The 18,569-nt window shown below is 39.0% G+C and overlaps 1 protein-coding gene across 2 annotated transcripts in view; it reads right to left on the reverse strand.

The window, feature by feature from the left end:
* ehbp1l1a (EH domain binding protein 1-like 1a) overlaps positions 1-18,569 on the reverse strand; it is a 60,516-nt gene that overhangs the window by 7,188 nt on the left and 34,759 nt on the right. The window contains exons 1-7 of one of the 2 annotated variants that reach the window (XM_062994067.1): positions 7,981-8,243; positions 7,157-7,684; positions 5,250-6,695; positions 2,919-3,108; positions 2,649-2,803; positions 2,495-2,543; positions 442-987 (exon numbers count right to left, since the gene is read on the reverse strand). In XM_062994067.1, the coding sequence (XP_062850137.1) occupies positions 442-987; positions 2,495-2,543; positions 2,649-2,803; positions 2,919-3,108; positions 5,250-6,695; positions 7,157-7,684; positions 7,981-8,072 (3,006 nt within the window). In that variant the 5' untranslated portion in view covers positions 8,073-8,243. Of the gene's footprint in view, positions 1-441; positions 988-2,494; positions 2,544-2,648; positions 2,804-2,918; positions 3,109-5,249; positions 6,696-7,156; positions 7,685-7,980; positions 8,244-18,569 lie in introns of those variants that run through there. The other variant, XM_062994065.1, reaches the window with a different exon arrangement.

Genomic DNA, 18,569 nt, shown 5'->3' on the forward strand with positions numbered 1-18,569 from the left:
TAAGGTTCATTCAGAGGAACCAGTGGGTTTCTTTCTGACCAAAGCCCTTCTTGCCTGCATGCCCAATTTGGCTGGACAGCCAAATCTAAGAAAGTACAGGTTATATTGCGTTTGAATCATTGCCCTAATTTGTTCCTTGTCACAATTTCATTGCAGTAATCTACAGACAGTTCTTGGACTTCATGGCTTGTTTCATGTCCAGACAATGCAGTATAAATTGATAGTGCTTTAAAGTTAGTCTATTGAAAGATGCAAGGTATCAAACAGTACTGTTCAAAAGATGCTCAAAGATTTAAAATATGTCTCTTGATTATTTAAACCTAGGTTTTGGTGAAAGGGTAATGAGGCTATCTGCTACTTTCTTTTCCAGTAAGTAAGTTATTACTATTTACTAAAACTTTAAAAGTTTATATACACAACAGCTTCATCAATTTTAATTACCTCAGTTGGATTTGCTTTTCCTGATGTCTCAGCCTCCTCAAAAGACTCCCCTTTCCGCAGCGATCGGCGTTTCTTCACCAAATCTGCATCCCTGACGTGAGAAAAGCCTTTGGTGGATGACGTGTGAGTCCTTGGAGGGGCAACTGGAGCCTGAGCTTCCCCTGAGCCACCTGCCTGGCTTGCCGCTTGAGACCGCCGGTTTCGAGTTGGTGCTACCACAGTCCCGTTTGTATTTGTATTCCCACTTTCCTTTTTGTCTGCGACATTTCCATTCGTCTCCTGGCTAACATGGCTGGTCTGGAGTCTCTCGGCATAATAGCGGGCAGCAGTATCAGGGTCTGTACTTTTGATTTTCTCCCCCAAAGCATAGCTGGACTCACTGCTGTTCTGTTCAATTTGTACCACACTGAGCTCTTGACCAGTGAAGTATGTTCTGATCTGATTGAGGTAAGTCATTACAATGAGCCGGTCGGGCACAGCCAGCAGCACCATGTCAGATGGTTCTAACAGTCTGGAGATGCCCAGTTCAGCAAAACCATCAAAAGCCTGTTAGAAATCAAGTAGCAATTAGACATAATAGACCTCACTGAACATTATTTAATTCTAAAACATGTTTTATTTAGATGTTTATGTTTTTTGGTGTTGAATAGAATAGTTCTCTGTTTGCAGATTTGGATTTGGTTATTGGCAGGTTTGCCAATGATAATTATACACAACATTTTTCGTGATTTTACTGTCAAAAACATATTTTAAAAAAGTAAGCATATAATTTATCTGTTGTATATGAGGGATCCTCAAAAAAATTCCACACTTTAATATTTTGGTTGAACCACTCACTGAAGCTTTAAGGGAAAGAAGATTTTCATGTGATGATGATGTGAAAGCAACGTTGCATCAGTGGCTACGTGCTCAACCAAAATCATTTTTTGCTGACGACAGTAAAAATTTGGTACCACGCTGGGAAAAAAATGCATCAAAAGTTGACTATGTACATTGTGACATTTGTTCTTGAAATTCTTAATAAATAAAGTTACAGTGTGCAAACTTTATGAATAACCCTCGTAATTTACTACCATACGTACACACAGAAATGTATTATAAATACCTAAATGTACAGTATGTATAACACATGCAGCACTGTGAAAATTATTAATTTTATTTTTTGTTTTTTATGTACCTGTTTTTTGTATTAAATATATTTGAAAGTGTTAGTAATACATTCCGGACATTCCGGGTAATTTTTGCACTTCTAACCCTACAAATATCAAGGGAAAACTGTAATAATAATAGTGTTTTATCATTATGGTAAGCTTGATCTTGGTTGCCCAGGTGACCAGGACCTTTTTTCAGTCTACTACACTAAATATTTTCTGGTGCACATATGGATCATCCTTTGATTTATTATTATTATTATTTTAGTAATGATAATAATAATGTATTGTTTTAATATGGTGACTATTAGTTTATAATAAATACTTGAGCTTCTTTTGTATTATATACTGTTTTATTAACAAAATGTAAAATACAATGTGCAAAATAGATTAAAAGGCAAGAAATAAAATTGTAATTACTTATTAATTTAATTATATATTTTGTACATTTATAAAATAATAATAATTATTATTTTATTCTTTTAATTAATAATAATAACAATAATAATAACAATAATAATAATAACTATTATTCTTATAATTACATTTCTATACAATGTCAAAGTGCCCAGATGTGTTTTGCAAAGAAGACTGACCAATCTGTTTGGTTTTAAAACAGTACAATGTTGTTATTCTCTGATAGTACTTGCAGGGATACACCCTCCTCCTCTGCCTATAACAGTAATGTACAATACCTTCATTTACCTTTATATTGCCTCATTATTTCAAATAATGTGTTGTATTACACCTAAAACAATTTGTGTAATACTGTATGTGGAAGCCCTGGTGTATTAAGCCTGTTGTATTCATTTTACTAAAGGAACAGTTTAACTTTCACTTGAGTAGTGACCCTTTTAATTTTTAGAATGATTACCGAATAAAAAATCAAAGCCATGACATACCTGTTTGTTGTTACGCTTGATGTCATATGGATCCAACATTTCAAAATTACTAAATAACAGGAGTCAAGATGTAGATGTCATATTAGCAATTATATTATAACAATCATTTTCACCTGTAATACTCTACACATTATTGTTATGCTCATGTACTTACATTTTATCAGGGTGGAAATGATGGAGGATGGCACAAAAAGAAAGACCATTTCGCCAGGAGGTGCTAAAGTTTGTGATCCTCACTCCTTTGTAACCTTGTGTTACCTTTTGGCACCATTCTAGAAGAGACTGGCTGGAATCAACAAGGCTTACCGTCTGACATAAAAAAGGAACAATGCAGGTGGGTAATTATTTAAAAAATAGCTAAAATCAAAAGTCTACATAGAGTGAAGTACATGAAGCACAATTTAAAATATTTGATACCATATACCTCTTCTGTAGCAGTGTTTTCAGCTTCTGTTCTTGTTTTCCTCCTGGTGTGAAGGGAATCACGTGGTTCATTTATATTTTTGGTAGAAGCCTGCTCCTGGGGCATTTCATCCTCTGGGAATGTGGCGCTTAGACGTTTCTTCACACGAGGCATTGGGACAGGCAGAATTGAGGGATCCTTTGCCGCTTCTCTGGAAAACATATTTTAAAAACATGAACTCTATGAAAAGTCTGTTTGTTTATTTTACTGGAAACCTGCTGCATATACCCAACATTACAATTGCTAAAAATATCTGAAAAATATTAACATACATTAATTAATACATTAGTAAATAGATGTTTTAGGGCTTTTTCACACTCAGTGTCTGTGGACACGGTGGCTTGGTGGGTAGCACTGTCGCCTCACAGCAAGAAGGTCCTAGCTTCGATTCCCAGGCGGGGCGGTCCTGGTCCTTTCTGTGCGGAGTTTGCATGTTCTCCCCGTGTCTGCGTGGGTTTCCTCTAGGAGCTCCGGTTTCCTCCCACAGTCCAAAAACATGCAGTCAGATTAATTGGAGACACTGAATTGCCCTATAGGTGAATGGGTGTGTGTATGTGTAAGTGTGTGTGTGTGTGTGTGTGTATGTGTGTCTGCCCTGTGATGGACTGGCGACCCATCCAGGGTGTTACTGTGTGCCTTGCGCCCATTGAAAAGCTGGGATAGGCTCCCTCCGCGACCCTAATTGGATAAGCGGTTAAAAAAGTGAGTGAGTGAGGGTCTGTGCACAGCAATGATTGTAGACTTTTAAGAGAAAGACCTTCACATTTATGCTGCACATCTTTAATTTTGCCAAATCCTAGTGGTGCTACATTGGGTTCAGATCAGGTGACTAGGATGGCAATGAAGTACACTGAACCCATTCTTACATTCATAGAAACAGTTAGGGCAACTAAACTGAGAGTATGCTGTGGCATTTAAATGCTTGGTTTGTGTAGGAGGACCCTGTGTGTTCCAAGACACCAACCTAATCTACACAAGGTAGACAGTTCATGCATACAGTTTTTCTACATTTTGACCCTAACAACTGCACATTGGGACAGAAATCAAGGTATATTAGTTGTTTTACCATAACCTTTCTATCAGCTTCAACAAACTGGACAATCTACATTTACCTCTGCTGTCAACAAACTGTTTTATACCAACAGAACTGTTGCTCACTGGATGTTTTTTTTTTTGGTTTTCGCAACTTAAGTACTGTTTTGTGTAAAATTCAAACCTGCCCATCTTTTCAGTGTTTAAAGTAAACATTATAAATTGTGCTACTGCCACATGACTAACTGGATAATAACATAATTAAGCTGGTGCACAGGTGTTTAGTAAAGTAATCTAGTTGTATGATTGATGCATTCCATATTCATTAAGTGCTTCTTTACTTTTTTTTTTAATGCATTTTCTCCCCTTTTTCTCCCTTTTTAGAGCATCCAATTGCCCAATTGCGTCATGCTTCCTCTCTGCCTATGCGGATCTCTGCTCTGACCGAGGAGATCGAAGCTAACCCACGCCCCCTCCGACACGTGGGCAGCAAGCCGTATGCATCTTATCACCCACACATTGAGGAGTGTTGTGCCACCTAGCATTGTGTACGGAGAGACACACCCTAAGAGCACTCTTTCCTCATCTCTGTGTAGGCACCTCTAATCAGCCAGCAGAGGTCGTAATTGCACCAGTCCGACAGAGAGAGACCCATATCCGGCTTAGTCCCGTCCATCCAACAGGCCAATCGTTGTTCATGTAGCCACTCAGCCTCAGCCGGCAAGGCAGAGCTGAGATTCGATACGATGTATTAGAGTTCCCAGCTCTGGTTGCAGCGTGTGTTTTTACCTCTGCGCCACCTGAGCGACAGTGCTTCTTTACTTCAGGTTGACCCAAAACAACTGTTTTACAAATGTACAAATGTAAATCATTTTAGTCAAAGCTGTTGGTTTATTAGCTATTGAGGAGTTTAAATGTGTTGTTGTCATTTAATTGATGCATTCTTCACGTTAGACGTTGCTGCATCCCATTCCCAGGAAAACTGATTAAACTGATTAAGTTACTTGAAACATGTAATCTTTTTATTCTATGCCTCTGGGAATGGATTGGTTTAACATGATTCATTCTACATTTAAAATCACTTGAAGCTAATCACAGAAAACTGCATGGGTGGATCAAAGATCTTTACCCATAACCACACTTGACCTAGAAAACTGCTTCCACCTCAAAATGTACCAAAGTGTAACTCTCGGCCCAAACAGACTTAACTCCTACACAAAAAAGCACATTTACTGAAATAATCTGTCCACCATGACTCACCTCTTTACACATACACTAATAGCAGTTTCATCGAATGACGCAGTGCTCAAAAGAACCTTATCTTCTCCTTTGCCCTTCTCAACATTTATTCCTAGATCCTCTTTTTCCTCACTTGCTCTCTGCTTTTGTTTTGGTCTGTCAGCACTTTCATCAACACTGATTGCTGTAGTTCCAGTTGTCTCTTTAGCAGCCCCACCATCTATATCTCTGAGGGCCTCTTTAACCAACAGACTTCTGGCTTCATGGGTACTGGAGCAAAACTCTGTCTTTGCTGTAACTTCCCTCACAGTACCTAACACGCTATCACCAGAGTCTATTTGTCTTTGTTTAAGGTTCTTGATACTGTTATCTGGGTCCTGTTGTGAACCAGAAAGTACAGATTCAAATCCTGATGAAAGAGAGGGTTTGCTTTCAGTAGGGTCTACCAAAGAGAAAAGTTCAAAAGGGGCTTTATCGGATAGTGAAGCCCTAAGACGCTTCTTTGAACGAGGAACTGGGACAGGTGGTAATGTCTCCTTTTGTTCTTGACCTGACATAGAAGTTTTTTGAATGGAATCACCAGGTACATTTGAGTCTTTATCATGAGTAGCCTGCCTGTGAGCTGCATCTGCCTGATAGGGAGGGAAAGATGACAAAGATGGAATGTCTTCATTGAAGGAACCACTCAATCGCTTTTTTACACGTGGCATTGGGCGCAGAAGATCTGTGTTCTTGACTTTGTCCTCTAAACCCTGTTCAACAGCTGATATTTCAGAGCAGGTTTGCTGTGGCTCCTTGCCAGCTGGTAAATCAACAGTTGTTTCTTTTTTACATTCAGTTCTACTAGCTTCAGCAAAACCTAAGTCCTTGACTTTGCTTGTCATCTCAGAATTAGGTACACGCAATTCCTTGAACTGATGTCCTGTTTCTGAGGATTCATCTTCTTTCTTAACATCAATCTCATCAGTGCTTCTTTTTATCCCTGTCGCATCTGACACCACATCCTCATCTGGGAAAGAAGCACTGAGTCGCTTCTTGACCCGAGGCTTAGGGACAGGTACATCAGCGAGACTCTGAACCATGTTTTTAGCAACAGAATTTCTCTCTGGAGTTGATGACGTTGGTATACTTTCAACGTCGTCTACCTTCCTAGACCGAATAGAAATACCTGCAGAAACCTTCTCAATCTGAGGATCTCCTTCCAGTGATTCCTTATGCAAGTCACTATTTCTTTTGCTGTGACGAGTGGAAGCCATTTCTGAACTGGAGTCACAAGCTTGAATGATCACTGGCTCTTGCAAGGCTTCTTTTATCTTTGCTTCCTGGGATAGTGATGCCCAATTGACTGTTAGATGAGTGCCTTCATTTCCAACCTCTGAATGCTTTTGTGAGAGTAGAGAGAAATCCAGGGACTTGCTACTTGCTGGTTGATTGAACAAGATCTCCTGACCACTATGATTCTGGCGCCTTAGGAACAAGAACACAAACCACTGCTTACAATCTTTCATAACTAAAACCTTATATTTCCACTTTGTTTTCAGACAATTCCTTTTAAATGCAACCCAACAATCTCGAACTAGAAACAAACTACTTACTATAAGAGAAGCACAAGTCCAATTATGCACTGGTTATGTTAAAAACAAATTGAACCCTGCATCCGAAAAATCCCATTCTCCAGCATTACGCACACCACTGCTTAATCCTTTTAGTTTTGCAACATGCACAATTAAGTTCCAAACATTAGAAACTACAGACAGGAACCATGCTATTAGATTGGTGTCACAGGTCAATGCATGTCAGACAACTAGGAAAGAAACACAAGGCTGTTTGAGAATAATGCAATAAAAAGCAAACATAAGTAAAACAGTGAAACTCCAACTGCCATGCTGCCACACAAAAAACTCATAATTTAAATTCAACACACTTACCCCTTATCTAACAAATAAGGTGTTGACAAAGATGCTCCTAGCTCATTTCTATGTGTGGCACCTGAAATCTCTTTTTTAAACTTCTCATCACTGTCAAACATTTTAACAGCTGTTTTGCTATCTTGAATCAAAATGTCCTCAGCTGTACCATCCTCTTCTTCTTTAGTAATATCCTGTAGGTCTGCCTCTGTTAGAGGAGGCCACTTTTTCATCAGGCAATGTTCTCCATCCTCACTAAACCAGTTTACAGCATCTTTAGAAGACAAGGATGTATCAGAGTGACTGTCTGCCAAGTGCCACATAGGTGGCTGCATGCTTAAAGAGAAGTCAAACTGAGGAACAGATGATGAAACGGGTAATGGTTTCTGTAGGGTCGGCCTCTTAGCAGGTTTACACTGAAATTGTTTGGGTTTGACACTGATGTTGTTTTTGGGCTTCACCGGATAACAGGAGTCATCAGTGGTCAATGGGCTTTCCATAACCACTTCAGAACTAGAGGACTGCAGCATTGAAGCTACTGTCTCAAAACTAGAAAAAGGATACACGTTTAAGTTCACCTTAAATGTATAAAATCATACTTTAACACATGGCAATAGTCAACACATAGCATACTTGACTTTTGGAATGCTTAAATTTAACATTAAAACAAAAAATAAACATGGGTTAAGAAGTTAAACAATACTCTACACATACACATAATATTATGTATATAAAAATAACTGGACATACACGTTACACACAGAGTATATTAAAAATAAATATGAAAAAAAAAAATTTTATGCTGTGCTTAGTCAATCTGTAATGTTGGACAGCCTCCCGCTTACCCTTTGTGAAAGGCACCAACTATGGATTGAACAAGGCCTGATCCCTCCTTTTCTTTTAAATGATCCTCTGCCTCTAGAACCTCCCATCCCATGGTTAAATCAGTCTCTGATAGGTCAGTGGTATCGTGGGTTTTGCTAGGCTGCTCCACACTGGCTACTTTCGGGGAAAGCTCTTCTTGCTGAGGACTGCTGCTGATGGGTGAATATCTTAACAGTTCAGCAGTAACTGTGGTGCAACACTGTAATCATGCCGTGCCAATGCATGCTCTTAAATATGTACACATTATTCTTTTTAAACTGTACATTATACACCGATCAGCCATAACATTAAAACCACCTCCTTGTTTCTACACTCACTGTCCATTTTATCAGCTCCACTTACCATATAGAAGCACTTTGTAGTTCTACAATTACTGACTGTAGTCCATGTTTCTCTGCATGCTTTTTTAACCTGCTTTTACTCTGTTCTTTAATGGTCAGGACCCCCACAGAGCAGGTATTATTTGGGTGGTGGATCATTCTCAGCACTGCAGTGACACTGACATGGTGGTGGTGTGTTAGTGTGTGTTGTGCTGGTATGAGTGGATCAGACACAGCAGCGCTGCTGGAGTTTTAAAATACCGTGTCCACTCACTGTCCACTCTATTAGACACTCCTACCTAGTTGGTCCACCTTGTAGATGTAAAGTCAGAGATGATTGCTCATCTATTGCTGCTGTTTGAGTTCATCAGTGGTCACAGGACTCTGCCCATGGGGTGCTGTTGGCTGGATATTTATGGTTGGTGGACTATTCTCAGTCCAGCAGGGATGGTGAGGTGTTTAAAAACTCCAGCAGCGCTGCTGTGTCTGATCTACTCATACCAGCATAAAACACACCAACACACCACCACCATGTCAGTGTCACTGCAGTGCTGAGAATGATCCACCACCCAAATAATACCTGCTTTTTGGGGTTCCTGACAATTGAAGAACAGGGGGAAAGCAGGCTAAAAAAGTATGTAGAGAAACAGATGGACTACAGTCAGTAATTGTAGAACTACAAAGTTCTTCTATATGGTAAGTGGAGCTGATAAAATGGACAGTGAGTGTAGAAAGTGTAGAAAGGAGGTGGTTTTAATGTTATGGCTGATCGGTGTACATTTATCCATTGCAAATACTCTATATAAATTTGAACATGTATTGTTGGATAAGTTTACCCTAGTATACCAGAAACAATAACACATAATTGAGCTTTATGATAACCCAAGCACAAATGTCAAACGTGCATATAACCCATGCCACAAGTACAAATAAGCTCACCATTTAGGAGTTGGAATTTCCTCATACCTTTCTATTTCTAGGAGTTTTTCTTTAAAAAGACAAGGCAAAAACATTCAATTTGCTGCTGTGCAATACAGCTGTATTAAGCACACCACACTTGAAAATATGTCTTACCAGATGTGTTTCCAGTCACTGGTAGATCCATTTCTACTATCATATGATGTCCAGCACACTGTGTACTTTTAAACTCGGCTTGGATCTGGGCTTGACTGAAGTTTTCTGTTCCACACACACTGCTTTTCACTATACCATGAAACATATTCATGGATGGGAATCCAGGACTTCGTGCTTTATTTGGGCAACATGGTCCCAAGGCAAACATATTTGTTTTGTCATCAATTGCAGGGAAAATATTAAGAATGACAGCTGTGTTCGTCTTTACAGGCTTTTCCCAAAATAGTGGTGGATAAATGACTACTTGACTTTGTTCTTCTTCAGATGGCAATTCAAGGGTCTTTAATGCACAAGAGGGTAAGAGAGCAGTCATTGAGTAATTGAACTTGTCTGCAGATGGAAATCCAGGAATTTTTGACTTTTTAGGACAGCTGGAAGTAAGTGGCACCATTTTTCCATAATCTTCAATATGTTTGGTTGCATTTGAAATGAAAACATATTTCTCTGTGGAAGGTTTAACCCATAATGGCTTGTCTTGAACTATCCATGCCTCCACCAAACTGAGGCGATTCATTGAAGGGAAACCTGAAGCTAGAGTGATTCCTGGGCAAGAATTCAATATACTTGTTATATCTGGCTCAGTCCGTAAATAGAAGTGATCCACTTTGATATAAGGTACAGATGGAAAACCAGATACGCTGGCTTTTATTGGGCAGGTTGGCACCAAAGCAGGCATTCTCTTCATAATGTTATATTGTAGTTGTTCACAGGGTAAGTCGAAGCAGCATTGTGTCAAAATACTCGATCTCGTCGTTACTGATTTCTCCCATTGTAACTTTTTCACAAGAAGCCAAACATCGGCAAGCATTACAGTCTTTTCTGACTGGAAACCAACTATTCTGGAAGGCTTTGGAACACAATGTTGAAGATTCACCACATTGTAAGACATTTTGGGTTTTGGAGCAGATGGGAATCCTAATGTTGTTGAATCTTCTGGACAAGTTGGAGCTAAGGCAAACATCTCTCCAATTTTATCTCTGGTGATTTCAATGTCCTTCATGAAAAATGCCTGTTTTGGCTCTCTGCAACACAACTGTCTTCTGTCAACTAACCAGTCTAAAACCACTGTCTTCTCCTTAGAGGAAAATCCAACAATGTTAGATCGTCTAGGACAAGTGGAAAGAATATTTATCATTTTTGGCTCAGGTACAGATGGGAATCCTGGAATGCAGATTTTTGATGAACATGTTGGAACCAAAGCAGCCATTCTTTTAAGGTTTGATTTGTCCCACTTGTCTTCACTCATAATTACAGTAGGACACTTACTATGCCTTTGCCATAGAATCATTTGACTGGTTGGCCAATCTGGCGATCTAGGAATCAGAATGCTCTGCAATCCAGCTATATGGGAGTGCACAGGGCAAGATGGATGCATTTTTTGCATGTTTGCTCCTGGACATATAGGCCACTGAACAGATGGTAATCCTGGAATACATGCTGCAGAGGGGCAGGTTGGTAATAAGGCCATATTATTTTGTCGTTCATTACCAGTGTTTACAAAATCAACTGTTGTGTCTTTTAGTGATGGTCTTAAATAAAATATCTCATTATGAATCCACTTCACATCTTTGGATTCCTGTTTTGATGGACATCCAGGAATTCTAGAGGTCATTGGACAGGACGGAATAAGGTCAGACATCCTTGGCAGGTCTACCACTTGAAGTTGTGATACACCATCATCATTAGGAACCCTTTGATTTTCTGGTACTTTCCTCAAAGTCTGGACATCAACACTAGATTTTGTTGAGTTTTCCACATCTGGCCGTCTCCATATCTCATCACTTCTTTCTTTGTAGAATGGAACAGATGGAAATCCAAGAATCAGTGGTGTCTTTGGACATGTCAAAACAATATCCACCATCATTTTAGAAATAACAGTACACTTCTCTGGTATAATTATGGTAAGAGCATGACTCTTCAATGGCTTCTCCAACAAACATTTTTTCATGTCCAGCCACTCTAGATCAAGCTTGTCATCCTGAATTACAGATCTTGACGGAATACCATGTACTCTAGATCTCTCTGGGCAAGATGTCCTTATGGAGGATTCCATTTTTAATACATCGGGCCTCAAGGCAGAGGGAAAACCTGGATTTAATGTTTTACTGGGACACGAAGAAGCCAACGAAATCATGTTTTTGATATTTTTAGTATCATAATGAGACGTTTTCATTAATTGTGCAAACAAAATGTTTTCTTCTGGTTTTGCTCCTATTTGCTTTCTCCATATTATAACTTCATCTTCAGGCCAGTCCATTGCCTCTGTCACATACAAAGCTGTATATGGGAATCCAGGGACTCTAGAAAGTATTGGACATGATGGAAGGAGATCTGCCATGTTGGGTGTGCCCTCTCCCTGCAGTTGCTCTGGCTCACTTTTATACATACAAGTAGCTATCTGAACCTCTGTCTCCTCAGATCTGTGTGTTGGTTGTTCTGGTCTTTCTTTTTGTTTCTCTAATGCATCCTTATTATAAGCATAGTGTTGTGTGTGTGCGTAACTGTCTGTATTTGGGATCTCAGCATCTGAAAGTTGAATTCTAAAAACAGAATTGTAGAAATGTTGCTGAGTAGCTGTGGTATTCATAGTTTGATGCAAAGAGGATATTTGCAAACATACATAGCTTAATATAGCAACATTGAATACAGAACAATTTAAAGGGAATTCAGCATGCAGGCACCTAACAAATAAGAAAAAGAACTAGATACACAAAATACTGCAAGCACAGAGACTCTTTCTCTCACACTTTAAATTTGCCAACCACTAATATTAGCTATTGGCCATTATTACATTTTATCATGTAACACCATTCACCATGCCATTAGCAGATACGGTACAACATGTAAAATGTTTTTAATTTACTACTGTATTTAAAGCTCTTTTCATTTCCTTTTTAACACATCTGCTAGGGTAAAGGTGGGCAAACTATTTGGCTCAAGGGCCACACTGGGTTTTAAAATATGACAGATGGGCTGGGCCAGTAGCAGATGGGGGTGAACTAATAAAAATTATCAATCAAAGAATTACATGTCTGTGTGTGTATAGATGATAGACTCTGCTTTCACAGTAAAAAGCTGAAACTGGTCATTCGTTCACTAAACTGTCACTTATCCAATGAAGAGAGATTGAAGTTCCGCCCAAAATCTGAATTTGGAAGCTCCGATTGGTTTATACAGTTGTTTATCAAGGCCTGAATCTCTTTAACAAATGAACTGATTCATTAACTTGTTTGAGCACAACACCGTAATGAAATAGAGTGAGCAAAACAAATGAATCTTTACCATAGATAAGAGCACAGCTCCCTGATTCGATTCCAATGAATAATTAGTTTAAAAAGAGTCGTTTTTGACTCATTGACTCAGTGATTCAGTTTGCAAGCCCTACTCTAAAGGACAATTTTGTAAATGGTCAACTGGCTGTAGTTTGCCTAACACTGTGCTAGGGTGTTGATTCATGTTTAACACTTTGGTGGACAATAGTCACTGGTACATCCTGCTTACTAATACATAGTAACAAAACACATCAATTACACACCATGCATCTAATCATGCTTAAATTACTGTGGGAATTGTTTTTCTCTTTCATCAACCGCTTTACCCTGATCAGGGTCATGGCAGGTGTGGTTTCACAGGAAAACACTTGGCACAAGGCAAGAATACCCTGAACTTGGCACTAATCAATCACAGGGCTTTAACATACAGCCCCCACCCCCAGACATAACCAGTCATGTCCATGTAAATGCCTGACCAGCTGATAGCACTGATGACAATCAAACCTAGATCTTAGAAGTGGTGAGCTAGTGTAATAGACTACTGTGTCATCTGAGTGAATGGAATTGTTAAACTTACTTAAAGATTGAGGCTGCTTAAAAGTGACTCCCTGCTTAACAGTGACACTGACTTTTTTTGTGACTAAATGATTGTAACACATACGTCTTTTCCAAACCACTTTTACAAATGGATGTTCTTTTCTAAGTGTATTGTAGGTTTAAAAAAATAGCTGGGTCGAATATAATTACCAAATCCTTTTGGTTATTTGTGTAGAACATTTTAGAACTTTGACATTTTTATTTTGTTAGCTAATGGATTTTAATGGATTTTTTGTGCTCATGTATATATGATTTGTAAAAGAGTGGAACAGTGGTCTCTTGCCAAGTTAAAAAATTTAAACACACAATGTCACTTAATTTTGCAATGAAATTTGCTTTGAACCTTACAATAATCAATAAAAATAGACCTCCCATCCATTGATGAGAAGCTGCCGGGTGTCAAGCTAGGTTTACATCATCATGTGCTTAAGGATTTTTACACCACTAATCTATGTATGTACAGTGTATCACAAAGGTGAGTACACCCCTCACATTTCTGCAGATATTTAAGTATATCTTTTCATGGGACAACACTGACAAAATGACACTTTGACACAATGAAAAGTAGTCTGTGTGCAGCTTATATAACAGTGTACATTTATTCTTCCCTCAAAATAACTCAATATACAGCCATTAATGTCTAAACCACCGGCAACAAAAGTGAGTACACCCCTAAGAGACTACACCCCTAAATGTCCAAATTGAGCACTGCTTGTCATTTTATAGTGTTACTAGGTCTCAGGTGTGCATAGGGAGCAGGTGTGTTCAATTTAGTAGTACAGCTCTCACACTCTCTCATACTGGTCACTGAAAGTTCCAACATGGCACCTCATGGCAAAGAACTCTCTGAGGATCTTAAAAGACGAATTGTTGCGCTACATGAAGATGGCCAAGGCTACAAGAAGATTGCCAACACCCTGAAACTGAGCTGCAGCACAGTGGCCAAGATCATCCAGCGTTTTAAAAGAGCAGGGTCCACTCAGAACAGACCTCGCGTTGGTCGTCCAAAGAAGCTGAGTGCACGTGCTCAGCGTCACATCCAACTGCTGTCTTTGAAAGATAGGTGCAGGAGTGCTGTCAGCATTACTGCAGAGATTGAAAAGGTGGGGGGTCAGCCTGTCAGTGCTCAGACCATACGCCGCACACTACATCAAATTGGTCTGCACGGCTGTCACCCCAGAAGGAAGCCTCTTCTGAAGTCTCTACACAAGAAAGCCCGCAAACAGTTTGCTGAAGACATGTCAACAAAGGACATGGATTACTGGAACCATGTCCTATGGTCTGATGAGACCAAGATTAATTTGTTTGGTTCAGATGGTCTCAAGCATGTGTGGCGGCAATCAGGTGAGGAGTACAAAGATAAGTGTGTCATGCCTACAGTCAAGCATGGTGGTGGGAATGCCATGGTCTGGGGCTGCATGAGTGCAGCAGGTGTTGGGGAGTTACATTTCATTGAGGGACACATTAACTCCAATATGTACTGTGAAATACTGAAGCAGAGCATGATCCCCTCCCTCCGGAAACTGGGTCGCAGGGCAGTGTTCCAGCATGATAATGACCCCAAACACACCTCTAAGACGACCACTGCTTTATTGAAGAGGCTGAGGGTAAAGGTGATGAACTGGCCAAGCATGTCTCCAGACCTAAACCCAATAGAACATCTTTGGGGCATCCTCAAGCGGAAGGTGGAGGAGCGCAAAGTCTCGAATATCTGCCAGCTCCGTGATGTCGTCATGGAGGAGTAAAAAAGCATTCCAGTGGCAACCTGTGAAGCTCTGGTAAACTCCATGCCCAGGACAGTTAAGGCAGTTCTGGGAAATAATGGTGGCCACACAAAATATTGACACTTCAGGAACTTTCACTAAGGGGTGTACTCACTTTTGTTGCTGGTGGTTTAGACATTAATGGCTGTATATTGAGTTATTTTGAGGGAAGAATAAATTTACACTGTTATATAAGCTGCACACAGACTACTTTTCATTGTGTCAAAGTGTCATTTTGTCAGTGTTGTCCCATGAAAAGATATACTTAAATATCTGCAAAAATGTGAGGGGTGTACTCACTTTTGTGATACACTGTATATATCTGACCCAAGAAATTTTTAGAAAATATTTAAATACAGTGGTACCTTCAAACTCAACGTCAACTGGTTCTGGGAGTGATTTTGAGTTTAAAAGGCATTGAGTTTCAAGGTATTTTTTCCCATAAGGATGTATGGGAAACCTGTTAATGTGTTCCATATATTTAGGCTTATGTAAAATAATGGGGATGTTTTTGACACTTATACACTGAAAATAACACAAATATAATATAAAAACACTAAAATAAAAGCTGATTCTTACAATTTCTCAGAACCCCGAGGAAAATCCAGATAAACAAAGATACATGTGGAGCTTTCAGAGTGAATCTGACGGTTATTCCACACAAATACAGATTCGTCTCATATGCACACATTGATGACGTATTACCGCACCACTCAAGTCGTGAGCTGAACAAAGCAACTGTTCATTGTTAATTTGATATTAAATAAATGCATTTTTAAAAAACAAACTGAACACTTAAGGGAAACGTTGAGTTTAAGGGTACAAATTTTTCAACGAAGGGCATTGAGTTTAGGGGACGTTGAGTTACAAGGTACCACTGTATTTAAAATAATTTAAATTTCCTTTTCATTTTACAGTTTTGTTTACCAAAGTACTACTGTATATGATCCAGAAAAAAAGTTGCTTAAACTGTAAAAATACTAGATAAAGTTTTAATTGTAATTGTATACCTAGGAAAATAAACATGTAAAACCATTTAATTGCAATATTCTAAATAAATAAATAAATATTAAATTTTTTTGCTTCTTCACGGAATGTTAACAGCACATTTTGTTTGCTTTAAATTAGGTGGTTCAACCATCCGCTGTTAGTAAATGTTTTATTGCAATTTAATCAACATTAAAGGTTAATAGCACTCTTTAATGTAAATAGATGCAGCTGTTATTGACAGGCACAGGGACTGTCCCAACTAACACTGCACACTCGAAGGGTTACATGCCGAACTCACCTCTCTCCAGCAGCCAGTAACAGTGGCATATCTGAAGGTAAGGAGTGCCACATTCTGCAGTCTATTTTTCTAAACACAGGGTTTAGCACAGTTATTTTTGCACTGTCTACAGACTCCAGGTTTATAAATGTATTTTTCTGTCACACACTTGATTCTAAACTTACCCACTTTCCAAAATTCCCTTTTCTCTGTCCTTCTTTCTGGCCCATAATCCCATGTTCTCTTTGGTTTTCTCCAAAACATTAGAGTCCAAATCGGTTGTGTGAGTCAGCTCATCCACATCTGAACTACATGCTGTATGTTGTACAGTTGACTCTAGTTGTCCATTAGTATTTTCATAGTCTTTGCTGTCTGATGGTGAAGATGTAACTGAAGTTTGAAAATGTGTCGCAGGAATCCCAGCAGCCTGTGCACCAGACAATATTTCAGTAGATTTTACATGCTGTTCTGATATAGGGCATGGTGCAAATGGGAAACCAGATCTTTTAACTTCTCTTGGACAAGATGGAGCTAGTAGAAACATCCTTTTTACACTTTCTTCACTCTCGTCACTTATTGGTGGGTAAGCCAGTTTAAAAGCATTTGGAATCTTCTTTCCCTTGACCCATATTGGTTCAGCATACACTGGCCATTCATTAGAAGATGTAGTGTTGACTACAGATGGTGTTCCAATGACACAAGAAGCTTTTGGGCAGCAAGTTCTCAGTTTTATTATACTGTATAAGTATTTTTCATTCTGTGTTGGTACAGATGGGAAACCAGGTCTTTTTGCTTCTCTTGGACAAGATGGAGCTAAGAGAAACATTATTTTTACACTTTCTTTACTCTCATCACTTATTGGTTGGCAAACCAGTTTGAAAGCATTTGGAATCTTCTTTCCCTTGACCCATATTGGTTCAGCATCCACTGGCCATTCATTAGAAGATTTAGTGTTGACTACAGATGGTGTTCCAATGACACAAGAAGCTTTTGGGCAGCAAGTTCTCAGTTTTATTATACTGTATAAGTATTTTTCATTCTGTGTTGGTACAGATGGAAAACCAGTTCTTTTTGCTTCACTTGGACAAGACGGAGCTAATAGAAACATCCTTTTTACACTTTCTTCACTCTCTTCACTTATTGGTGGGTAAGCCAGTTCAAAAGCATTTGGAAGAATCTTCTTTCCCTTGATCCATATTGATTCAGCATGTCCTGGCCATTCTTCAGAAGACTTAGCATTCACCACAGATGGTGTTCCAATGACACAAGAAGCTTTTGGACAGCAAGTTCTCAGTTTTATTATACTGTATAAGTATTTTTCATTCTGTGTTGGTACAGATGGAAAACCAGGTATTTTTGCTTCTTTTGGACAAGATGGAGCTAGTAGAAACATTCTTTTTACACTTTCTTCACTCTCATCACTTATTGGTGGGTAAACCAGTTTGAAATCATTTGGAAGGATCTTCTTTCCCTTGACCCATATTGGTTCAGCATGCCCTGACCATTCATTAGAAGATTTAGTGTTGACCACAGATGGTGTTCCAATGACACAAGAAGCTTTTGGACAGCAAGTTCTCAGTTTTGTTATACTGTATAAGTATTTTTTATTCTGTGTTGGTACAGATGGGAAACCAGGTCTGTTTACTTCACTTGGACAAGATGGAGCTAGTAGAAACATTCTTTTTACACTTTCTTCACTCTCATCACTTATTGGTGGGTAAACCAGTTTGAAATCATTTGGAAGGATCTTCTTTCCCTTGACCCATATTGGTTCAGCATGCCCTGACCATTCATTAGAAGATTTAGTGTTGACCACAGATGGTGTTCCAATGACACAAGAAGCTTTTGGACAGCAAGTTCTCAGTTTTGTTATACTGTATAAGTATTTTTTATTCTGTGTTGGTACAGATGGGAAACCAGGTCTGTTTACTTCACTTGGACAAGATGGCGCTAGTAGAAACATTCTTTTTACACTTTCTTCACCCTCGTCACTTATTGGTGGGTAAGCCAGTTTGAAATCATTTGAAAGATCATGCTTTCCCTTGACCCATACTGATTCAGCATTCCCTGGCCATTCATTAGAAGATGTAGTGTTGACCACAGATGGTGTTCCAATGACACAAGAAGCTTTTGGACAGCAAGTTATAAGTTTTACTATACTATACTTTTCATTCTGTGTTGGTACAGATGGGAAGC

Source organism: Trichomycterus rosablanca, chromosome 4 (assembly GCF_030014385.1).
Source record: "Trichomycterus rosablanca isolate fTriRos1 chromosome 4, fTriRos1.hap1, whole genome shotgun sequence".
Classification (NCBI taxonomy): domain Eukaryota; kingdom Metazoa; phylum Chordata; class Actinopteri; order Siluriformes; family Trichomycteridae; genus Trichomycterus; species Trichomycterus rosablanca.